The sequence below is a fragment of the Bos indicus x Bos taurus genome, chromosome 8 (genome assembly GCF_003369695.1).
Source record: "Bos indicus x Bos taurus breed Angus x Brahman F1 hybrid chromosome 8, Bos_hybrid_MaternalHap_v2.0, whole genome shotgun sequence".
Classification (NCBI taxonomy): Eukaryota; Metazoa; Chordata; class Mammalia; order Artiodactyla; family Bovidae; genus Bos; species Bos indicus x Bos taurus.
The window spans coordinates 110984707-111010084 of record NC_040083.1 but is presented as its reverse complement, the minus strand read 5'-3'; the positions used below and the strand labels follow the sequence as shown (position 1 = coordinate 111010084).

Here is a 25378-nt window from a genome sequence, read left to right as displayed (position 1 = left end):
TTTTCCTCTGAGATTTCTCTCTGTCCTGACTCCTCTACAGTGTTTCACAAAGATCTGTTTTTCTTTTATTTCAATGCAACACATTTTAAACACACTTGAGTAGCGAAATCTTACCTGTTAATGGAGTTTGCCAAGAGAATGATAAAGCTTTAAGTCACTACGTCTTGGAGTAGCTGTAAGGTCACCACGTGACACCTCAGTTCTAGCCAAGTATGCAGGCTCAGGAAGTGGGCAGACGTGGCCTCCAGCGAAGGCTATGAAAGACGCCATGGAGAATTTCTGCCCCAAGCCAAGGTTACTCTGCCAACTAAAACAGATGTTTCCAAATGGCAGAGTTCATGGGGAAAAGCAGAAGTCAGCCTCGGAAACTTCCAGCTGTTTTTGAAGTGCCCTTTGATGAATATTGGGGCTTCCCTGGTGGCTCAGAGGTTAAAGCATCTGCCTGCAATGCAGGAGACCTAGGTTCGATCCCAGGGTTGGGAAGACCCCCTGGAGAAGGAAATGGCAACCCACTCCAGTATTCTTGCCTGGAGAATCCCATGGATGGAGGAGCCTGGTGGGCTATAGTCCACGGGGTCGCAAAGAGTCGGACACGACTGAGCGACTTCACTTTTGATGAATATATATATCAGATCAGATCAGTCGCTCAGTCGCGTCCGACTCTGCGACATATATGTAGTAACGAACTCGAGGAAAGTGTGCTCACCCCGTTTGAGAAACAGACCACGTTAAAAGATCTGGCTTGGTGGCCCCAGACGCTGCCTGTATCTTGCAGACGGACGAGGGTCGGCTTCGGCGGCTTTACCCGTTAGCTATAGAGGGTGCGGCTACAATGACCAATGTGCGCCCAGGAAGGACTTTTTATGTAGGTATTTTCCAAACGGAAACATTCATTTTCAGAAGGGGCATTCTCTTTTTTTTTTTAATTTTTGTTATATTAGAGCATAGTTGGTGAACAGTGTTGTGTTAGGGGGTGTTCTTTTTTAAAAACAAGTGCTGTGCCGCGGTGTTTATTGTCTGAATGGAGTGCCGGTTTTCAGGGTGGGGCTGGAAGAACCTGAAGCGGTGACTCCAATATTTAGGAAAAAAGTGTAAAATGTTTTTCCCCTTAATCTCTTTCTCCCTTGAATCTGCAGCCTTTGGTCGACGCATGTCATACCAACTGTTTGTGTAGTCTGAGGCGCATCAAAGCAAAAGATAAAAGACGGCTAAGATGAAAAAGAACGCTCTCCATCCTCCACAGCTCCCTGGGAGGCAGGGAGGCAGGGAGGCAGAGCGATGCCTGCTCCGTGTGGGTTGGGCCTGTGTTGCCATGACGCCGGGCTCCTCCCATCCAGTGGGGTACCGGGCCAGGAACCCTGCATCCCTGACTCAGGCAAACGTGTGGATGCTCTGTCCTGGGGTGTCTCGAGCTCACTGCAACCGACTGAGAAACAAAGCCAAGCCTGTTTGAAACAATGGGTGACTCACATGTTCCGTAATTAGCTAAGGAAATGAAATACTCACAAGTCTTTGTTGAGTGTGCATGATGGTCCTGGCCCTGTGGGTTTTGTTCAATATGCGGGACACGGACTGAGTTGTCGTGGTGGTAGTGGTCGGGGGGACATCTGAGCGACCCACCGAGTCTGGGACGGGTCTGCTCCCAGCCTGGCCTTGCCTCGTCCCTCTGAGCCCCCAATATCCTGAGCTGCCGGCAGAGCTGAGCAGAGCCGAGTATGTGAGCTCTGACGGCTACCCCGGGGCATGGCAGGGACGCTCCGGGAAGAAGCATTTGATCAGCGGCCGTGAGGGCACGTCTACCAGGTGGGCTAGTGTTGCCTGTCCTTTGGCGTTAAAGGTTTAGAGACTGCGTGTGTGTGTGTGTGGGGGGGGGGACACGGGTGGGCTGCCCACTATTATCTTCTCCAGCCGGTAAATGTCCTGAGTGGATGGAAAGTTCTCTGTACCAGGCAACCTGGGAGTCACGCACAGCTATGAGCACTCAGAATATGGCCAGTACAAGAGGAACTGTACTGTAATTTTATTTTATTCACTTTTATTCACTTGTAATTCTTTAAAATTTTATTTTGTTCACTTGTAATTCTTTAAAATTCACTGCAATTCTTGTAATTCAATTGTAATTCTTTAAAATTACATTTTATTCACTTGTGATTCTTTAAAATTCGCTGAATAGCCACCTGTGGCCAGGGCTTCCAGGCTGCCCCATGCAGGTCTGGACCAGTGCGGTTCTCCAGCCCCCAGGCCCCGGATCCCACCCGGCCAAGTGCTCTCTGTCGCTCCGTCTCCATGGTGCCCAGCTTGGGTGTCCCTCCTAAAGGGGGCCCCTATCACCCCTGGAGAGCAGGGGTCGGGGTCAAGGGTCAGGGGTCAGTCCCACGTGTGGCCGTGGGCCTGGCCACCGTGGGAGCTTCAGCTACAGCCACTGGATAAGCCTAACACTAATGTGTGAGCATCCCTTCTGAGACTCTGACGCGGGCTGAGAGCTCTCAAATATCCGTCATGTCAGGACATGTCTGGGTTGGAAATAGGGTTCCCTCCCCAGCTGTGTGGTTTGGACAGTTCACTCGGCCTCTCAAAGGGGCATTTTGTTTGTAAGATGTGAATACCAAACTCACAGGGTTGTTCTGAGGATTAAAATCAGATAAAATAAATGAACTGTGTAGAACGCTATTGTAGACTCAAATAAATGTCAGGAAATAAATGTCCTGTTTTCTTCTGCACCTATTCATCCTTGGGAAGATTTTAGTCCATTTGAGGAATCAGTATTTTAACACACAAATCAAGAAAGCATTATTCACTCATTCATTAATCCAGCAAGTATTTGTCAGGCATCTTGTATGTGGCCGGCAATGTTCCAAGCCCTGCAGATACACCCGTGTGGCAGGCAACTTTCCGAGCCCTGCAGATACACCCGTGGGCCAAAAAAAAAAAAAAAAAAAAATCAGTGTCCTCAGTAGTTTTTCAGCTGTTCAGGTGGGTCCGACTCTTTGCAACCCCATGGACTGTAGCACACCAGGCTTCCCTGTCCTTCATCGTCTTCCAGAGTCCACTCAAACTCATGTCCATGGAGTCGGTGATGCCGTCTAGCCATCTCATCCTCTGTCGCCCCCTTCTCCTCCAGCCCTCGGTCTTCCCCAGCATCAGGGTCTTGTCTGATGAGTTGGCTCATGAGTGTCCTCATGGAGCGTAGCACATCCAATTGGGAAAGAAGATAATAAAAACCTACAAGAAGGCGAATCCCACAGAGGTCTGTGTGCTGTGGAGACAAAGATAGATGCGGTGGGGGCGTTGGCAGTGCTGGGGTGGGGGTGTGGGTGGAGGTGCCACCGCACCGCAGGAGCAGTTTGCACCCAGAAGGTGACAGTCCAGCCGGGCCTTGAGCAGAGGTAGCGGGTGAGCTGCACAGGTGCCGGGAAGAACTTCCTGGCAGAAGGAACAGACGTCTCCAAGCCCCAGAGGCCGGGCGCCTGGCACGGTGGACGAGGAGGGTGCTCTGTCCTGTTTTCTGGGCCCGCCTCCACCAGGGTCTAGTGCCCAGCTGCTCGATATGTGTGTGTGTGTGTGTGTGTGTGCTCTTAATATATATATTTTATTGAAGTATAGTTGACAAAATGTTTTAGGTGCATAGCAAGGTGATTCAGTTATACATATACACATATATTTCAGATTATTTTCCATTATTGCAAGATATTGACTATAGTTTCCTGTGCTATACTCTAAACCTTTGTTGCCTGTATATCTTTTTTTTTTAATTGGAAATCTACCATTCTATTCATACTAAGACAAACACGTGGAATCAAAACACATTTTGTTTTTTAAAGTGAGATTGTTTTCTAATGTCTCAAAGTAGCCTTTCTGTAAAGGCTATTTTCCAAATAATTTTATTTAGGTTTACTTATTTTTGGCCATGCTGAGTCTTCTTTGCTGCTTGGGCTTTTCTCTAGCTGTGGCGATCCGGGGCTTCTCACTGCAGTGACGTCTCTCGAGGATCGCGGCCGGAAGGGCGTGTGGTCTGTCTTTGTGGCTGGGTCCTAGAGCGCAGGCGCCTAGTTTTGGCGCGCAGGCTTAGCTGCCCCGAGGCGTGTGGGATCTTCCTGGACCAGGGATTGAACCTGTGTTTCCTGCATTTGCAGCGGATTCTTTACCACTGAGTCGCCAGGGAAGCCCAGTATGTGTTTTTTGAATGTACCTCAAAACTATTCAAGGCAAATTGTTCTTTTCTACATTGAAGCATTTTTTCCTCCTTGAATAATGACATTTTGCATTTTGTGGCTGCAGAATTTGTGTATTTTCTTCCTAGAAGGTTCACGCGGGGGCCGTGCTCTAGTTCCCTCCCAATGCAGTTTTGTGCAAAGTTGCTGGGGAAGGACCCTGAGCCAGCGGGTACCCCCACAACCAGTGGGGGGCACGTGTGTTGTTTGAATGGCTCAAGCCTTGGTTTGCGGGCCTGATGAGGGCCTTGCTCCCTGAGACTCGGCACCCAGAGGCTGACCCAGCCTGCCTTTATCCTTGCAGGAAGCATGGCTGACTCCCCCAGGGAAGGAAAAGTGGCCAGGCCTCCAGACTTCACGCAGCTGATTGACTTGGCATCTGAGTTTGTAGGAGGAAAGGTAAGCAGGGTGTCTCAGGGCGGGAACAAGTGTTGTACTTAATGCACCCAGGCTGAGGCTCCAGCTGACCACTGTGGGGACCTGAACTGGAACAACAGGAATCAGGAAGAAGGCTGGCCTCCCCAAGGAAGCCCGTTACTGTGAAAGTCTCCCAGGGAACTTTCCTTAAATTGGTGACAATTATGACCAGGGCAGCATTGCCCGAGGTTGGAAGCACACATTTTGCCCCTGTGAAAAGAACTCTCCACCCCGTAGTGTGTTTTCTTATGGGGCAGAGGAGTGGTCCTCAGACTTCAGTATGAGAATCATGTGAGAACCTAACATGAGGCTCCAGGTAAGCTACAGACCTACCCTCAAGAGCTTAGGCTCTGCTGGGAGACATGCAGACCAGGGCTGGCATCAAAGCAGGACAGGGCGCTGCAGGACCACATCTGTCATGCAGGGTGGGGAAGCAGAGGGAGGACCATACAGGGAAGCGATGCTCAAAGGAGCCCTCAGTCAGGGGAGGAGCCTGTAAGGCAGGGGGGTGATGGGGAGGGTCAGACAGAGGACGAGGGGAAGGGAACTGATGTGGGGTGTGAGGGCAGGAGCCTGGAGGGGTAGCAAGGCCCCCCATGCCTGGAAGGTCTCTGCCCTGGAGGAGGCTTGCAGGCCCTGAGCAGGGGAGAGACGCCCAGGTGAGCTCACCGAGCTGCGTCCTCGGGAGGCAGATGTCAACAGACAAAACCACGCACAACCTGAAAGCTGAGCACAATACTTTATTCGGAGACAAAACTGAGGGCCTCGGCCCTGGACACAGCCTCTCACTTGGCTCTACGGACGGCTCCGAAGAGGTGAGGGGGGAGCCAGGATATGTAGGGGTTTTGCAACAAAGACCATGTAATCACAAGATCAAAAGATTCCTATTTGTAAAAGAAAACCAGACATCTTTAGTTAAGGAATTTAGCCCTTTTCTGTGTATGGGCTTCCCAGGTGGCGCTCGTGGTTAAGAACCCGCCTGCCAATACAAGAGACGCAAGAGACGTGGGTTCGATCCCTGGGTCGGGAAGGTCCCCTGGGGGAGAAAATGGCAACCCATTCCAGTATTCCTGCCTGGAGAATCCCATGGAGAGAGGGGCCTGGTGGGCTACAGTCCATGGGGTCACAAGAGTTGGAGACGACTGAGCAAATCTGGGCTCACTGACACCTTCCTTTTTTATTAAATTAATTAATTTATTTTAATTGGATGCTAATGACACCTTCCTTTGATGTGCGCTTCACTCCAAATCCTATGCTTTCCAGTCACACAGAGACGGCCCCCACATTTGGCCAACCAGACAACCAGCAGCTCCCAGACAGCTAGGCCCTCCCCAGCCTTTTAGGTTCTGGCTGGGCTCAGAGGTCAGGACACTCTTTCCCAGACCACAGGGGTCCCCAGGCCCCAGGCTTGGTGGAGTGGCCAGCAGCCAGTCTGCACCTCACTCTCTAAAGTGTTCTGCTTTGGGAGTCCAGTGGTGAGGACTCAGCTCTTTCATTGCCATATCCAGGGTTCAATCCCTGCTTGACAGGGCAACTAAACCCCCCCCCCCCCCGAACCATGAGGTGTGGCCAAACATTCTGCTTTGGTTAACAAACCACAGAGGCAAAGGAGAAGCCTCAGCAAGATGGTAGGAGGGCAAAATCGTGTTTAGAACCAAACCCCTTCCCCGCCAGAGATGCTTGGACAGAGCAAACAAACCTTGTGTGCACCAGGACCCAGAGACCCCCCAGAGACTGAGCCAGAACTGTCTCTGAGTGTCTCCTGTGGAGGTCCGGGGCAGCAGTGGACTGCCACAGGGGCAGGGGCTCGGGGTGCAGCAGACCTGGGTTTGGCATAAGCCCTCTTGGAGGAGGTCGCCATTAATCCCCCCATAGAGCCGCCAGAACTTACACAGGACTGGGAAATAGACTCCTGGAGGGCACACACAGAACCTTGTGCACCAGGACCAGGAGAAAGGAGCAGTGACCTCACAAGAGACTGACCCAGACTTGCCTGTGTCCAGGAGTCTCCAGTGGAGGCATGGGTTGGCAGTGGCCTGCTGCAGGGTCGGGGGACCTGAGTGTAGCAGTGTGTGCTTGGGGCCTTTTGAAGGAGGTCGCCATTATCTTCATTACCTCCACCATGGTTTGGTCTCAGGTCAAACAACAGGGAGGGAACACAGCCTCAGCCATCAACAGAATATTGGATCAAAGATTTACTGAACATGGCCCCACCCATCATAACAAGACCCAGTTTCCCCCTCAGTCAGTCTCTCCCATCAGGAAGCTTCCATAAGCCTCTTATCCTTCTCCATCAGAGGGCAGACAGAATGAAAACCACAATCACAGAAAACTAATCAAACTGATGACATGGACCACAGCCTTGTCTAACTCAATGAAACCATGAGCCATGCTGTGTAGGGCCACCCAAGATGGACGGGTCATGGTGGAAGTTTTGACAAAACATGGTCCACTGGAGAGGGGAATGGAAAACCACTTCAGTATTCTTGCCTTGAGAACCCCATGAACAGTATGAAAATGCAAAATGATAGGATGCTGAAAGAGGAACTCCCCAGGTCGGTAGGTGCCCAATATGCTACTGGAGATCAGTGGAGAAATAACTCCAGAAAGAATGAAGAGACGGAGCCAAAGCCAAAACAACACCCAGTTGTGGATCTGACTGGTTATGGAAGTAAAGTCAGATGCTATAAGAAAAACATTTCATAGGAACCTGGAATGTTAGGTCCATGAATCAAGGCAAATTGGAAGTGGTCAAACAGGAGATGGCAAGAGTGAATGTTGACATTATAGGAATCAGAGAACTAAAATGGATTGGAATGGGTGAATTTAACTCAGATGACCATTATATCTACTACTGTGGGCAAGAATCCCTTAGAAGAAATGGAGTAACCATCATAGACAACAAAAGAGTCCAAAATGCAGTACTTGGGTGCAATCTCAAAAATGACAGAATGATCTCTGTTGGTTTCCAAGGCAAACTATTCAATATCATGGTAATCCAAGTCTATGCCCCAACCAATAATGCTGAAGAAGCTGAAGTTGAATGGTTCTATGAAGACATACAAGACCTTCTAGAACTAACACCCAAAAAAGATGTCCTTTTCATTATAGGGGGTTGGAATGCAAAAGTAGGAAGTCAAGAGATACCTGGGGTAACAGGCAAATTTGGCCTTGGAGTACAGAATGAAGCAGGGCAAAGACTAACAGAGTTCTGCCAAGAGAACACACTGGTCATAGCAAATACCCTCTTCCAATAATACAAGAGAAGACTCTACACATGGACATCACCAGATGGTCAACACCAAAATCAGATTGATTATATTCTTTGCAGCAAAGATGGAGAAGCTCTATACAGTCAGGAAAAACAAGACCGGAAGCTGACTGTGGCTCAAATCATGAACTCCTTATTGCCAAATTCAGACTTAAAGAAAGTAGGGAAAACCACTAGACCATTCAGGTATGATCTAAATCAAATCCCTTACGATTATACAGTGGAAGTGATAAATAGATTCAAGGGATTAGGTCTGATAGAGAGAGTGCCTGAAGAACTATGGACAGAGGTTTATGACATTGTACAAGAGGCAGTGATCAAGACCATCCCCAAGAAAAAGAAATGCAAAAAGACAAAATGGCTGTCTGAGGAGGCCTTACAAATAGCTGTGAAAAGAAGAGAAGCGAAAAGCAAAGGAGAAAAGGAAAGATATAAGCATTTGAATGCAGAGTTCCAAAGAATAGCAAGGAGAGATAAGAAAGCCTTCTTCAATGATCAAAGCAAAGAAATAGAGGAAAACAATAGAACGGGAAAGACTAGAGATCTCTTCAACAAAATTAGAGATACCAAGGGAACATTTCATGCAAAGATGGGCTCAAAAAAGGACAGAAATGGTATGGACCTAACAGAAGCAGAAGATATTAAGAAGAGGTGGCAAGAATACACAGAAGAACTATACAAAAAAGATTTTCATGACCCAGATAATCACGATGGTGTGATCACTCACCTAGAGCCAGACATCCTGGAATGTGAAGTCAAGTGGGTCTTAGGAAGCATCATTATGAGCAAAGCTAGTGGAGGTGATGGAATTCCAGTTGAGCTATTTCAAATCCTGGAAGATGATGCTGTGAAAGTGCTGCACTCAATATGCCAGCAAATTTGGAAAACTCAGCAGTGGCCAGGCCTGGAAAAGGTCAGTTTTCATTCCAATCCCAAAGAAAGGCAATGCCAAAGAAGGCTCAAACTACTGCACAATTGCATTCATCTCACACGTTAGCAAGTTCAGTTCAGTTCAGTTCAATCACTCAGTTGTGTCCGACTCTTTGGGACCCCATGAACCACAGCATGCCAGGTCTCCCTGTCAATCACCAACTCCTGGATTTCACCCAGACTCAAGTCTATCGAGTCAGTGATGCCATCCAGCCATCTCATCCTCTGTTGTCCCCTCCTCCTCCTGCCCCCAATCCCTCCCAGCATCAGAGTCTTTTACAATGAGTCAACTCTTCGCATGAGGTGGCCAAAGTACTGGAGTTTCAGCTTTAGCATCATTCCTTCCAAAGAAATTCCAGGGCTGATCTCCTTCAGAATGGACTGGTTGGATCTCCTTGCAGTCCAAGGGACTCTGAAGAGTCTTCTCCAACACCACAGTTCAAAAGCATCACTTCTTCGGCACTCAGCCTTCTTCACAGTCCAACTCTCACATCCATACATGACCACAGGAAAAACCATAGCCTTGACTAGACGAACCTTTGTTGGCAAAGTAATATCTCTGCTTTTGAATATGCTATCTAGGTTAGTCATAACTTTCCTTCCAAGGAGTAAGCGTCTTTTAATTTCATGGCTGCAGTCACCATCTGCAGTGATTTTGGAGCCCCCAAAAATAAAGTCTGACACTGTTTCCACTGTTTCCCCATCAATTTCCCATGAAGTGATGGGACCGGATGCCACGATCTTCGTTTTCTGAATGTTCAGCTTTAAGCCAACTTTTTCACTCTCCACTTTCACTTTCATCAAGAGGCTTTTTAGTTCCTCTTCACTTTCTGCCCTAAGGGTGGTGTCATCTGCATATCTGAGGTTATTGATATTTCTCCCAGCAATCTTGATTCCAGCTTGTGTTTCTTCCAGTCCAGCGTTTCTCATGATGTACTCTGCAAGTAATGCTCAAAATTCTCCAACCCAGGCTTCAACAGTACATGAACCTAGAACTTCCAGATGTTCAAGGTGGATTTAGAAAAGGCAAAGGAACCAGAGATCAAATTGCTAACATCCAATGGATCATCAAAAAAGCAAGAGAGTTCCAGAAAAACATCTACTTCTGCTTTATTGACTATGCCAAAGCCTTTGACTGTGTGCATCACCACAAACTGGAAAATTCTTCAAGAGATGGGAATATCAGACCACCTGACCTGCCTCCTGAGAAATCTGTATGCAGGTCAAGAAGCAACAGAACTGGACATGGAACGACAGACTGGTTCCAAATTGGGAAAGGAGTATGTCAAGACTGTATAATGTCATCCTGATTATTTAACTTATATGCAGAGTACATCATGTGAAATGCTGGGCTGGGTGAAGCACAAGCTTGAATCTGTGAAAAATATCAATAATCTCAGATATGCAGATAACACCACCTATATGGAAGAAAGTGAAGAACTAAAGAGCCTCTTGATGAAAGTAAAATAGGAGAGTGAAAAAGTTGGCTTAAAACTCAGTGTTCAGAAAACTAAGATCATGGCATCTGGTCTCACCACTTTATGGCAAATAGATGGGGAAACAATGGAAACAGTGACAGACTTTATTTTCTTGGGGTCCAAAATCACTGCAGATGGCAACTGCAGCCATGAAATTAAAAGGTGCTTGCTCCTTGGAAGAAAAGTTATGACCAACCTAGATAGCATATTCAAAAGCAGAGACATTACTTTGCCAACAAAGGTCCGTCTAGTCAAAGCTATGGTTGTTTCAGTGGTCATGTATGGAGGTGAGAGTTGGACTATAAAGAAAGGTGAGCGCCAAAGAATTGATGCTTTTGAACTGTGGTGTTGGAGGAGACTCTTGAGAGTCCCTTGGACTGCAAGGAGATCCAACCAGTCCATCCTAAAGGAGATCAGTCTTGGATGTTCATTGGAGGGACTGATGTTGAAGCTGAAACTCCAATACTTTGGCCACCTGATGTGAAGACCTGACTCATTTGAAGAGACCCTGTTGCTGGGAAAGATTGAAGGTGGGAGGAGAAGGGGATGGCAGAGGATGAGATGGTTGGGTGGCATCACCAACTCAATGGACATGAGTTTGAGTAAACTCTGGGAGTTGGTGATGGACAGGGATACCTGGCATGCTGCAGTCCATGGGGTCGCAAAGAGTTGGACACGACTGAGCAACTGAACTAAACAAACCACAGACCACCCCCCCCCCCAGCAGGGCGCCCTAGGATGGGTTGGCTAAGCCACAGTTGTGACTCTGGTGACAATTTTTTCCCCATTGCTCTGGGACAAGGGTCACAAAGCCCAGGGTCCTCCGTTCCTGAAAAAAGTTGGTTTATTTTCTCTCTAAGAAGTTAGCACTTTTGTATCCAGATGGTAAGGGGGATTAAGAAGGAAAGGGTGGGAAGGCAAGATTAAGGAGGAGGCAGGCAATGAAATCGAAGCATTTAAAAGGCATTGTGTCTTAATTGCATATTGTTTCTCTCCCCCTCGGCAATTTCACATTTTCTTTTTACTGCATCTCATAATGTTTCACCAGGGAATGAAATAAAATGGTTTTAAATTTATGGTTATTTTATCTTTACTTCTTTCTTTGTCTAGATTTTATTTGCAACAGATGACTTCTTTGCTCCTGCTGAAAATCTTTTAAAGGTACTGTAAATTGGTCTCTGCTAAGTGCTGGGGTGGGGTGAGCCACGCAGTCCTGCTAATTAAAATCTCCCTGTGTGTTTAGGCTGGGAGTCACGTGATGTGACCCAGAGAATTAGGGTATTAGAACAGTAGAAACGTGTGGAAATTAGCCCCCACTCCTATTAAGACCGCAGAGACAAATGCGGACCGACACAGGATTCTGGGACCACTTTGCTCTATGGGGGAGTCGCTGATGTCCTCTGTATTTCTCTCTGCCCCACATTGTGTTCATAACTTGTGATGGGAAGAAAAGTGTTGCAGAGCTTGAATTTTTTGGAAAATGTATTTCCTACTTAGTTATAAAAATGTTGTTCAGTCACTCAGTTATGTCTTTTTTGTGACCCCGTGGACGGTAGCACCCCAGGCTTCCCTGTCCTTCACTATCTCCCAGAGTTTGCTCAAAGAGTTGGTGATGCCATCCAACCATCTCATCCTCTGTCGTCCCCTTCTCCTCCTGACCTCAATTTTTGCCCAGCGTCAGGGTGTTTTTCTAATGAGTTAGTTCTTCGAATCAAGTGGCCAAAGTATTGGAGCTTCAGCTTCAGCATCAGGCCTTCCAATGAATATTCAGGGTTGATTTCCTTTAGGATGGACTGGTTTGATCTCCTTGCAGTCCAAGGGACTCTCAAAGCGTCTTCTCCAACACCACAGTTCAAAAGCATCAATCTTTGGTGTTCAGCCTTCTTTATGGTCTAACTCTCACATCCGTACATGACTCCTGGGAAGACCATAGTTTTGACTATATGGACCTTCGTTGGCATATGTTTATTAAAAACAGAAAATACTGATAAATGTAGGGAAGAACGGGAACTCTGGGGAATCCCGCCACCTGGTCCCTGCAGTGGGACCAGCGAGAGTTATTGCTAGAGGGGTGATGGCCTTGGTGCCCGTAGAGCTGGCGCCCGGTAGCGTGTGACTGCTGTGGGGCGGGGGTCTCACTTTCACTGCTGGGCCTGGAGCAGCTCAGAGCACGGGAGTGGGGGCAGGGGTGACTGTTCAGAGTGACCCTCAGCATCGAGCCTACGCTTCCTAAGACTCGGCCGGATTCTGGTTGCCCAGTCTTTTCGGGGTTGCTCTGGGAGTCCAGCTACCCTTTCTTGCTTTGCTGAACGGCCTTTCAGGAGGCGCCCAGGTTGCGGCTGCACCAGTGGTGGAGCCCCTGGAATGAGCCATGTGGTTTTACCTTTTGCTGCCAGTGGCAAGTTCCCTGGATGAAGGCCCGCAGAGAAGGATGAAGGCCCGCAGAGAAGGATGAAGGCCTGCAGAGAAGTAGGACTTCTTTCTTGGAAGCCGATATGAAGATATGCGGGCATCGTCCTCCGTCTCCCCTACAGTCCCTGTTCTCTGTACCACCCATCTGTCCCTTTGGGGCAGAAGTTTATTTGCTGGGAGCCCAGGCTCTCGCGTGAAGGTTAACGATCCGCTCATCTTTGCTTTAGAGGGACAACCCAAGTTTTAAAGAACACGAGTACACTGAGTTTGGGAAATGGATGGATGGATGGCAGACCAGAAGGAAAAGGATTCCAGGTAAGACGATGATGACTGTTCACTCACTCCTGTGACATTTGAGATCAGGGGCTATTGGAAAGCAGTGCACGTTGGGAGTCGATTTTAAAACGGGCCCTTGGACTACTCGGTCACCTCAGATGTCCCTTCTGAATGGCAGGCTCTGCCAATTCAGGAGGGGTCGCAAGAGCCCTGGTCATCAATGCGAGCAGGAGCAGGCAGGCACTTGTGAGGAAAAGGAGACTCTGGAAAAGGAGGGCTGTGGGTGAAGGAGACTGAGCCGTGTGCACACACGGGTCGGTGCGTGTGCGGCATTTGATGTCAGCACCCCTCTCTGAAGTAGGTGTTCTGGTCCCATCCGATTGCCATGGAAACAGCCTCATTCACTTAGCTCAGGTCACAGCAATGGTGAGAGAAGCCAGGAGCTCAGCCAAGATCCATCCTATCTTTATGTCACCTTAAGAGGCTACTTCCGCTCACTGCTACTCATCAGTCAACATACACCCTTTAAATTTAAAGAAATGTCTGTAAAAGAAAACCAGCCAGCATCAGGCTAATCTCGGACTTTCTTGCTACTGTCTCAGGTGTTACAGAAACAGTCGCTATTTCTAATTTTCTGTATTTCTGTGGTACGCCAGGCCTTAATGGCTGTGCTCATGCTGTGCTTGGTCATGTCCGACTCTCTGGGACCCTGTGAACTGTAGCCCGCCAGGCTCCTCTGTCCATGGGATTCTCCAGGCAAGAATACTGGAGTGGACTGCCATGTCCTCTTGCCAGGTCTCCCGCATTGCAGGCAGAGTCTTCACCGTCTGAGCCACCAGGGAAGCCCAGGCCTTATTCAGTTCAGTTCAGTCGCTCAGTCAGTCGTGTCCGACCCAGAGCCTCGACTAGATGGACCTTTGTTGGCAAAGTATTAGGCCTTATTAGATTCTAATAAAACTGGACATTTTAAGGTGGATTTGAATCTGACTGCTGGAAACCAAGAATCACACAGTGTCATACTGGGAGTTCTTCTATGTCATCCGATGCAGGGTGGGGTAGTCCTGGCTGGGGCCCTGAAGGCAAAGCTTAGGCTGTTCCAGGAGACCCAGCTCAGTACTGAGCCCTGGCCTAGCTGGGCTGGTGGTCCCTATACCAGAGTTACAGCTGAACTTTTTGGAAGCTGAGCTCATCTCTGATTTGCAGTTAAAAGAAATGAAGCTCAGAGATGCCCGTCTGCCAATGCTGCCCACAGGAGGTGGCCAGTTTGGAGTCAGACATGTGGCCCCTCTGGACCCAGGGCTTATGTACGCTCTGGTCAGATTAGAAGTGAGGGTCCGTGTGGCGAGTGGCGGTCGGGTGTAGCCACGTCATGAGACACCTTGCAGCCTCGGGAGAAGGAGCCCGCACCGTTTCCCCCGATGCGCGAAGGTCGTTTCCGGCGTTTCACTTCCGCTGTCGGCGTGCTCAGCCCTGCGGCTCGGCGGCGGGATTCAGCCGCGGGGGCCCTGTTGTCTACGTCCGCAGGTCACGACTGGTGCGTGGTCCAGCTGGGCATCCAGGGAGTTATCCGGGGCTTCGACGTGGACACGTCCTACTTCACGGGAGATCACGCCCCTCGAGTGTCGATTCAAGCGGCAAACTTCGAAGAAGGTGCCTGGGGGACCTTTGTGGGGAGCTTTGTGGGGGCCCCTGATGGCTCACTTCGCGCCCAGACAGTCTCGTCCAGAGGCCCCCCTCACTGCCACAGAGGCTGATGACATTCCCCCTCAAGGGCTCCGTGATTTTTGAGATTTAGCTTAACAGTGTCCTTCGGCTCAACTTTCGCTATTCTCACACTGCAGCACCCCCGGGAGGCGCAGGGTTTGGGGAGCAGGCTGCCTGGGCGGCCAGGGCGGTCTGGAGCCCGGTCCGGGCAGCTGTGGGGCCGCTGCCCGCGCTCATTCTGCTGCACCCCAGCCCCCAGGGCCTGCATAAGGACGCGGCAGCTCTGGGCTTTCCAGGAGGGTTCCTTTCCGAATCCTGGAATGGAACTGGTGTCCTCTGAGGTTGGTCCCAGAGGTAGCTTTCTAGAAACATGTACCCTCAAGGGCATGTCTGTACATTACTTGGGAAACAGAAGCCATGTCAGTTAGCGGTCTTATCCTGGAGGCTCTCTGTGCCCAGCTTGTAGGAGGCTCCAGGGGCGTGACAGTCTCCCCTCCCGAAAGACAGTTGGAGGGACCTGAACAGTCACGTGATGGTGGGAGGCAGTGACCAGTGACGCAGAGAAAGATGCTTTCAGGAGGCTGACTGTCCACACAGGCTCCTGTTGGTGAATCGCCCGTGGGTCAGTTCTGGGATGCCACTGGGGGAAACAGTGTTTGGGAATTGACTAACAATATTCCAGAACTTTATCAGTCCAGCCTTTTGAAAACCCGAGTCGTGTGATGAGTTTGTCTATCTGGCTAAACTTGGAGATGATATTTACCCTCTGATGAGCAGACAAACCACCAGGTGTGCAGCACCCCTTCTGAAGTTACCCTAAGTATTTTAAATATGGAGGAACTTTAACACGTATGTCTATTACATTGGGCATCTGATACTTTGACTTAAACGATATCTTTAGGCAAAATGAAAATGACCCTACAGCCCACTAAGAAAGTATGTATATTCTGATTTTGAATGGGAATGGTAACCCTCATGGTCACTGTAACTTTAGATAAGCAGCCAGAAATCCCACAACGAGAAGTCAGGACAGGAGCCGCGGCCACCCCCGAGGAGTTTGAAGCCATTTCAGAGGTACGTCCCCCGGGGCAGTGGGGGCTTGTCACGGGCTGTTGGGAGCAGCTTTGCCCACCTGCCTGCCTGCACTCAGCCTGGCCGAGCTCACACGTTGTGCTTACCCCGTGCGACCCTGCAGAGGTTTCTGGGTGGATCTGTGCACCCCTGACCCCAGCGCATGCGAGGTCCAGGGTGCTGCTTTCCATGGGGCAGTCTGCTCACAGAGACGCGGGAATGGTGCCCGAGAGATAAATACAGAGTCAGTTCACATACTTTTGATAGCAACTGGACAAAGTAACGTTATGCCGGACGAATGTAATCCAATAAACAATTTGGTTTGTGTTTGGGGACATTCTTGCTTTTTGAAGTTTGTCTGCTGATCTTCATTGCATTTTACAAAAGTGTGGATCCATAACACACTGGGGAAATGCATAACGGCAACAACAAGCGGGCCCTTCCAGTGAAGCGCTGACCTAGGGGAGAGTGCTGGGAGGCTCAGGCTGACTCGTTTACCCCCAGGCCCACGGCAAGAGCCTGGGTTTTATTTAAACGTTCACATCACCTTCTGGCTGCTGCTTTTTTATGAATCCTCAAAGTGAAGACATCCGGAGGCTCGGCCCTAACCCCCTGCCCATCCTTGGCCACCACCAACAGGTGGCTGTTACGACCAGGGTGAAATAGAAGCAGGCCTTTACTCTGCTTATTAAACCTGGGACTTGATGTTTATTAGTGCTTTTATTACAGTGTTCCATTAGGCGTCCATCATTCATTTTGTTCCAAAGTGGTTGCCCGTAAGCCCCACGCAGGCATCAGGATGACGGGATTTATCGCTCCCTAGAGCCATCTCTACTGTTTTTATATTTGTTGCTAGCTGAAGTCCGACGACTGGAGTTGCTTGGTTCCCATGACAGAACTTACACCGGGAAATCCTGCTTCCAGCCACAACTACTTTCCGGTCACTTCCCAGCAGAGGTGGAGTCACATACGACTCAACATTTTCCCGGGTAAATATAATGGACCGCCTCCAGTCCTGTGCTTTCTTCATTGAGTGCCGGCATGTTTTCAAAACACAAAGAAAAGTCACCCTTTCCTCCTTGGTCACTGATCTCTCTAGCATTTTAGGATTTTAATCTTCGTTTCTGTGCACTAGGACGTCCTCGTTTTAGCCCTGCTGTCCATAGGTAGTTAGGAAAAACTGTCAAGTAAGTTAGGATGCGATGGACCTAAGCTGTATTAGGTTAGATGTCACCTAACAATGTCTATTTCACAGACATATTAGCAGTTGACGTGCTGTGTACAAATAACCCTTATTTTGTTTTATTGAACAGCTTTATTGCAATGTAATAAGTGTAACATGCATTTCACCCACGTGAAGTACACAGTTCCATGGTTCATAGTACATACAAGTATACAGTGTAAAGTCTATGTAAATATATAGTGTGGCTTCCCAGGTGTCTCAGACGTAAAGGATCTGCCTGCAGTGTAGGAGATGCAGGCTCAATTCCTGGTTCAGGAAGATCCCCTGAAGAAGGAAATGGCTACCCACTCCAGTGTTCTTGCCTGAAAACTCCATAGACCGAGGAGCCTGGTGGGCTACCGTCCATGGTCCATGGGGTCGCAAAGAGTCAGACACGACTGAGCGACTGAGCTTGAGCATGAAATATATATATATATATATATAGTATATGTGCAGCCATCACCACGGTCAACTTCAGAGCACGTTTATCACCTTGAAAAGAAACCTGATACCTTTGGCTATCAGCATTCATCTCCCCAGCCGTAAGCAGTCACTAGCCCACTTTCTGTCTTGATCCACTGGACTGCTCCGGACGTTTCATAGAAATGCTCTTTTGTGACGCGTTAGCGTGTTTCCAAGGCTCACCCGCGTTGTCGTGCATCAGTACTCCATTCCTTTGTGTGGTCAAATAATCTTCCATTGTGTGGACAGAGCTCATTGTCCACGTATCAGTTAATAGACATTTGGGCTATTTTCACCCACTGAAAGCTTATGAATAATGCTGGTATAAACACCCTTGTACAACTGTTTGTGCAAACGTATGGTTTTCATTTGGGTGTGCAACTAGGAGTTGAAATTGCTGAGTCATATAACTGTGTTTTTAATTTTATGAGAAATTATCAGACTTCTTTCCACAATGGCTGCACCACATTACATTCCCACCAGCAACGTGTGAGGGTCCGGTTCTTCCACATCCTCCTGACACTTGCCACCTTCTGAGTTTTTGATCACAGCCACCCCAGAAGAAATGAAGTGGTATCTCGCTGTGGTTTTGATTTGCATTTTCCTCATGACCGATTATTATTTTTTAAAAGTTTCTATTTTTTGTATCAGAGTGTAGTTAACAGCGTTGTGTTAGTTTCCGATTTTCTGATGTTCAGTCGCTCAGTCATGTCCAGCTGTTTGCAACTCCATGGACTGCAGCATGCCAGGCCTCTCTGTCCATCACCAACTCCCAGAGTTTGTTCAAACTCATGTCCATTGAGTTGGTGATGCCATCCAACCAGCCCATCCTCTGTCGTCCCCTTCTCCTCCTGCCTTCAATTTTTCCCAGCATCAGGGTCTTTTCCAGTGAGTCAGTTCTTAACATCAGGTGGCCAAAGTATTGGAGTTTCAGCTTCAGCTTCAGTCCTTCCAATGAATATTCAGGGCTGATTTCCTTTAGGATGGACTGGTTGGACCTCCTTGCTGTCCACGGAACTCTCGAGAGTCTTCTCCAGCACCAGTTTGAAAGCATCAGTTCTTTGGCGCTCAGTCTTCTTTATGGCCCCACTCACATCTGTACATGACTGCTGGAAAACCTGTGTGTGTGCGTGCCCAGCTGGGTTTGACTCTTTGCGACTCCATGGACTGTAGCCCGCCAGGCTCCTCTGTCCATGGACTTTTCCAGACAAGAATACTGGAGTAGGTTGCCATTTCCTCCCCCAGGGGATCTTCCCAACCCAGGGATTGAACCCACTGCATTGACAGGTGGATTCTTCACCACTAGCGCTACCTGGCAAGCCTCAGCTTTGACTTATGGACCTTTGTCAGTAAAGTGATGTCTCTGCTTTTTAATACTCTGTCTAGGTTTGTCATAGCTTTCCTTCCAAGGAGCAAGTAAGTGCTAGTTGCTCAGTCATGTCTGACTCTTTGCAACTCCATGGACTGTAACGTGCCAGGGTCTTCTGTTCATGAAATTCTCCAGGCAAGATACCGGAGTGGGTTGCCATTCCCTTCTCTAGGGGATCTTCCCGACCCAGGAATCTAAACCGAGTCTCCTGCATTGCAGACAGATTCTTTACCATCTGAGCCACCAGGGCTGCAGTCACTGTCCGCAGTGATTTTGTAGCCTCCAAAATAAAATCTGTCACTGCTTCCACTTTTTCCCCTTCTGTTTGCCATGAAGTGATGGGACTGGATGCCATGATCTTACACAAGCCCCTTCACCATGTCAAGGCTGTGATCCATGAAGGGGAATATTCCTTGATAGTTTGATTAAAAGTGAGGTTGGATATTAATTCTATAAAGAAGAATCTTATTTTTTTTTAATGTAAAATCGGCTTTACATGAGCAGACATTAACACTAGGTACCATGAGGGCAGCTCATAATATTCAATGAACCAGTATAGTGTTGTGAATCACTCCTGTTAGTATATTTTCTTGGGTTTTATAACAACACTCCAGGAGATGGTGAAGGACAGGGAGGCCTGGTGTGCCGCAGTGCGTGGGGTTGCAGCGTTGGACGTGACGGAGGGGCTGAACACCAACAAATACTAGCGCAGCCTGGTTTCATTTACTGTAAATGCCAAGACTCCACTGTTCTGTCGAAGTTCTTTCAGATCACTCAATTTCACCAAATTTTTCATGTAAAAATATAGGGCTTGTTTCATTAGAATATTCCGATTAGTGATTTTGAGCTTCTGTATAAAAAAACTTGGGTTCCACCTTCTAGGACATGATGCTCAACTAAAAAACATTGATTTTATTAGACTCACACAATATAAGTGGATCTTGGTTATTTTTTGCTCTGCAGACCTACTGTTGAGGTGCTCTGGTTGTCAGCAGCTACTTGAATTTGTGAATGTTATCTTCAGTATTCTCAACCGCACTGCAAAGCAACGTGTGTAAAAATAAAAACCTAAGATCTTGTGTAAGTTGGTGTGGGATTTAGCAATGTTGATTTCGGGCACCAAGCATTATATCTGCGGTGAATTTACCAACTGATTTTTGGCTTTCCTGGAGTTAATTCACCAAAACACAAATATGTATTTACTATGTGCCACACGGAAGCAAGCAAGACAGGTAGCTATTCTGGCCTTCAAAGATTTTTAGATTCTGCTTTTGGGAGACTTCTTATCAGGGACTTAAGAACAAGGTAATTTTGGACTGTGATTAGTGCAGTGGAGTAAATAAGTGTGTGTGTGGGGGGTTGATAACCTTGACCCGGGGAATCAGACCGTGGCTGAGGTGGGGGTGGGGGCAGGAAGGAGATGGCTCTAGAGAGGGAAAGAAGGCCTTCCTGGGGCCACACGATTAAGCTGAGACCTGAGAACAATGAGAGGTCCTTGGGCAGCAGGAAAGTTGTCTGAGGACAAGGGGGTGGCAGCTGCAAAGGCCCTGGGGCTTTGGGCTCAGTGTGTTTAAGAAGCAGAGCAGGCAGGTATGCGGAGCTCTGTGTTTTAAGATCTACCAACGGCAACTTTTCCCAGGTAATAATAATGATACGGCACGTCTCCGTTTCAGATGGTGGAATCGCACGTCTTAGGGTGTATGGTACTGGACAAAAGGACTGGACCACGGGTGACCCCAAAGAACCGTTAGACCTGGTGACCGTCGCCTATGGGGGTGCCTGTGTAGGATTTAGCAATGCACACTTTGGGCACCCAAACAATTTAATAGGTGAGACGATGCTTGAGGAGCTTGGGACATGTGGGCCTCACACTGAGCACCCGGTATGGTATGAATCACTTAAGAGGAAGGGGCCGTCTCAAGCCAAATGGGTGGGTGAGGTCCTTCATACAGGATCGAAAGCCTTTAAGACAGGAAGTAAATCAATAGCAATCTCCCTAATTTTGGCTTAAGCAGTTGCTCGGGTGTGAACTTGCTGACGCATTCACCTTAATGGAAACCACGGATGTTGCACTGCTCAGGCGCACGGGGTCTGCTCTGATCACACCAGTGAATGTTTATTCTAAACATTCTCGCGTTTAGGATAAACTGCGATGGTACTCTGACATACCACTAAACACTGTTTTTGGCAGGAGTCGGCACGGCGAAGTCAATGGCAGACGGCTGGGAAACCGCACGGAGGCTGGACAGGCCCCCGATACTGGAGGTGAGACGTGAAAACGCTGCGTCCCAGCGCTTCCCAGAAAGTAAAGGTTGTTTTCTTCATTTGATGTCAAGGAGACTGATAGTTTAGAAACCTCTCAGGCGTTTTTGTAAATACTTGCTGCTTCTACATGTTTTCTAAATCTTCTACTGTTTCAATGTGATATCAGAGCCAGACTACACAGAAAGATCTAGAGGTCAAACTTGCTAATTAATGCTGGCTGTTCTAACACATCACTGGAATCATCCCTTTTTTAATACAAAAAAGCTAGAGCATCTAAATTTAATAAAAGCCCATGAGTAAATTTGTTGATCTGGAGAGGAAAAAAAAAGCACCATTTCCTCATCTTTGATTTTTGTGTATCCCTGGGTGAGACCACTTTTGTGAACGTGTGATGGCTCAGCTGTTTAATTTGACCAGTAACTAACTCAAGGTAAGGAAGTAAAAAAGGAAAGAAAACACCTTTCAGTGTGTAAATCATATCACAGACTTAATTGTAAACACCCCTTTCACGGGTTAGTTTTTGTACCACCCAATGCTTCCAAATATAAACAAACTCTCCTCACTAGAAACTTGTGTTTGGAGGCAGGTCATATATTGGTATAGATGTGGTCAAAGACATATCTACTTTGAAAAGTCAAACCAACCACAGGAGCTATTGGCTGGGTTGGATAAACACCCTTTGGAGTACAGCATACTACCTGAGTTCACGTACATGTGTGCTAAGTCAGGTCCAGCTTTTTGCGATCCTGTGGACTGTAGCCCGCCAGGTTCCTCTCTCCATGGGATTTCCCAGGCAAGAGTACTGGAGGGGGTTGCCATGCTGTCCTCCAGGGGATCTTCCCGACCCGGGGACTGAGCCCTGGTCTCCTGCATTGCAGGCAGACTCTTTACCACCAGGGATGCCCTACTCCGACCCGGGGACTGAGCCCTGGTCTCCTGCATTGCAGGCAGATTCTTTACCACCAGGGATGCCCTACTCCGACCCGGGGACTGAGCCCTGGTCTCCTGCATTGCAGGCAGATTCTTTACGACCAGGGATGCCCTACTCCTTTCAGGAGGAAATGACACGTGCGTGCTAACCTTGTTGCTGGCTGGTTTTCAGGATTGCTGTTTTGAATGACAGCAAGCTGACTTAGGTTGTTTCTTCCTTTTTTTTAATTCTAGAATGATGAGAATGGTATTCTCCTGGTTCCAGGCTGTGAGTGGGCAGTTTTCCGATTGGCGCATCCTGGAGTAATAACTCAAATCGAAATTGACACAAAATATTTCAAAGGTAAACGTAATGGCACTAGGAAACCGCTTATAATTGGGTGTGCTGGTCATGATGGCAGGAGGCTCCATGCCGCAACTAAATTAAAACTATGAAAAAGAATAAAGACAGCAGGCTCCAGCAGGGGAGGGACTCAGGGCGGTGGGCTGTGGACCTGGCTCTCCACTCACAGTTGTGCAGCTTCAAGCGTGTTATGTGAACTCTTCGCACTCTGCTTCTCTCTTTATAAAGCATTAGATGTGCACTCGACCACAAAAGTCATGAGGTTCTATGAGGCACTAAGGCTCTTCACCACAGGGGCCCTGAACTCCATGTGGAAAAAGCCTATGAAACACTTGCTGGTTAGGTCGTCGAAAGAACGGGGTGGGGGTATCATCTCAGGGGAGGGATCGCAGGCAGCTTGGTGACTGTTTCTCCTCCGGGCAGTGCTCTACACACATTTTAAATTACGGCCTTCCTTTAGTAAAATAATACTTGGAAAAAGCACCCTTAATATTCCTTATTTATGTTCTTATGAAATAGATACATGTTCCATTCTATTAAGTTCAAAAGAGGTTACTAAACTTCTATAATCGTTAGGTCTTGCCAAGCACCGTGGTGGGTGTCTAATGACTCTTTGGCCGTCTTTGAGTAAATACAGCAGTTTGTATTCATACACTGCATGCTTGATTTTTAAATGTCTTGTGAATCATTATGACCTCACTCAACTATTAACTCTTCCATCAAGGGTCAGTATATATTTAAGGTGAAGTTCATCCTCAATGGGTAGATGTAAACAGTTTCAAGAGGTCTTGATAATTTGAACTCCTGTTGGGAAGACCATGGTTTAGATCTGATTAGCAGCCACTGTTTCCACTTTCCAGCATGACTGGCCCAGGGCAGCTCCTGAAGGTCAGGAGGAATGTCAGTCCTGCTATCTTCTTGCTGTTTCGGATGTTCAATAATCATCTCTAGTGATATATTTCATCCACGGTTCTCTGTGTGGTAGTTTAAAGTCACTTCTTTATTTTTGCAAGGGACAGTTTAGCCAAAACCAGGGTGAAAGTGAAGTCGCTCAGTCATGTCCGACTCTTTGCGACCCCACAGACTGTAGCCTACCAGGCTCCTCCCTCCATGGGATTCTCAAGGCAAGAGCACTGGAGTGGGTTGCCATTTCCTTCTCCAGGGGATCTTCCCGACCCAGGGATCGAACCTGGCTCTCCCGCCTTCCAGGAAGACGCTTTAACCTCTGAGCCACCAGGGCCAGGGTAGAAAGCAGCAAATCCGTGGAGCCAGGGACCCCAAAGTGCAACGTGGCATGGATGCACTGGTCGTGGCCTTGGCTATCTCTGTCAGCCAGGATGATGGTCATGGGGATCGGGAACAAGCCAGCATCCAGTTATAATATCAAACACGCAAGGCCTAATACATACACCCCCCCACACACGTGTACACACGCATGTACACACACGCACGTATATACACACGTGCACACACACATGTACATGCGCGTGTATATTAAAGACACAGAAACAGTCACTGGGATGTCCTCTCACTGTGCCCCAGAAGCATGCTCACCTCACCCATGCTCACTTTTTGCTGGGTCTTTCGATCTGATTTAAAAGGTCAACATTCCATAAACCAAACTGCGCTGAGTGCAGACAGAGTGGAGAAGGTGCCCTTTGTCTTGTTCCAATAGGTAATTCTCCTGAGAGCTGTAAGGTGGATGGCTGCATCCTGACGACTCAGGAGGAGGAAGACATGGTCAGGCAGAAGTGGGACCTTCCGGGCCATAAGTGGAAGCCACTGCTTCCAGTCACAAAGGTAGTGTGGTGTGCGACCCCTTGGGGTCACGCAGGCAGCCCTCCAGCGGGCTACTTCAGTCAAGGCCGGATTTCAAAGGGTTACAGTTCCACCCCAAAGCTTCTGCTCAGTTGAACTGTGCAATGAATGAGATTTTAAAAACTGTCTCCGCCCCTTTGTATAATAAGATGACGGGCTGTCTCGTCTCACGTTTTTGCATACCTAACTCTCAAATTTTCTTTTAGACCACCTTGTTCAAGCATGCATACATGGAGAAACGTTTCCGCGATGTACTAACTCTTTAGGCAGGGAGCTAGCATATTTAGGGGCAGCAGGATGGGGCCAGCCGTGGGATGGATGCAGGAGGGGCGTGGTCATTTTCAGGTCAGAGACGGGAGTGAGCGCTGCTCCCCTTAGTGAAGGGTGACCGCTCCCATGGCCCCCTGTCTGCTTTCTTTTTCTCACCAGTTTGTCTGCTTACTTAACTATCAGAAACATCACGGGGACCTGAGTATTCATGCCGGTCTCTTTGGGGCATCCTGTCCCCAAAAGCAGATTGCTAGGCGAGCCAAATTATTATCATGGAATAACTTTTCACCTTTTAAGGCCTAGAGTCCAAGTGGATGGGTGGCCTTGGGAGAGTCATCCCCCTGGTCATTACAAGGACCTCCACCTCCCCTCTCTTTCCAGCTGAAGCCCGATGAGATGCATGTGCTGGACAGCCTGACCCCCGAACTGCAGGACGTCATCACCCATGCCAAGTTCACCATCACCCCCGACGGGGGCGTGAGTCGCCTCCGACTCAAGGGCTTTCCCAGCTCCATCTGCCTCTTGCGGCCCCGCGAGAAGCCCATGATGAGGTTCTCGGTGAAGGCGGGGTTCAGGGCGAACCTCTAACCCACATGGAACCTGTACAGTGACTCAGACTCTTCTTCTGAAGTATTTTCAACACCTGAAACTTAAGTTTCTAGCAATTAGTGTTTTGAAGGTCAATGTAATTCCTGATGATTTAATAAAGTGGTCACTCTCACACACTGGTGACATTTAGTGTCATTTAATGTCATTTAATGGAGTGCTTGGCAGTTGGATCCCTGGATTGGGAGGATCCCCTGGAGGAGGGCCTGGCAACCCACTCCAGGATGCTTGCCTAGGAAACCCCATGGACACAAGAGCCTGGCGGACCCCAGTCCATGGGACCACAGAGTCGGGTACCACTCACTCGTGGGACACTTGGTAGT

At 48.4% G+C, this 25378-nt stretch overlaps 1 protein-coding gene across 1 annotated transcript; it reads left to right on the top strand.

Moving 5' to 3' along the window:
- Nucleotides 1-1371: 1371 nt before the first annotated feature.
- On the top strand, nucleotides 1372-25174 carry ALLC (allantoicase). The gene is made up of 12 exons (XM_027550695.1): nucleotides 1372-1803; nucleotides 4516-4610; nucleotides 11418-11468; nucleotides 12947-13034; nucleotides 14520-14645; nucleotides 15694-15773; nucleotides 16627-16759; nucleotides 20497-20652; nucleotides 21015-21088; nucleotides 22253-22361; nucleotides 24037-24161; nucleotides 24831-25174. Exons 2-12 carry the CDS (start codon nucleotides 4521-4523, stop codon nucleotides 25035-25037), a joined length of 1239 nt encoding a protein of 412 aa, XP_027406496.1. The 5' UTR covers nucleotides 1372-1803; nucleotides 4516-4520; the 3' UTR covers nucleotides 25038-25174.
- The last annotated feature ends 204 nt before the right edge of the window (nucleotides 25175-25378 follow it).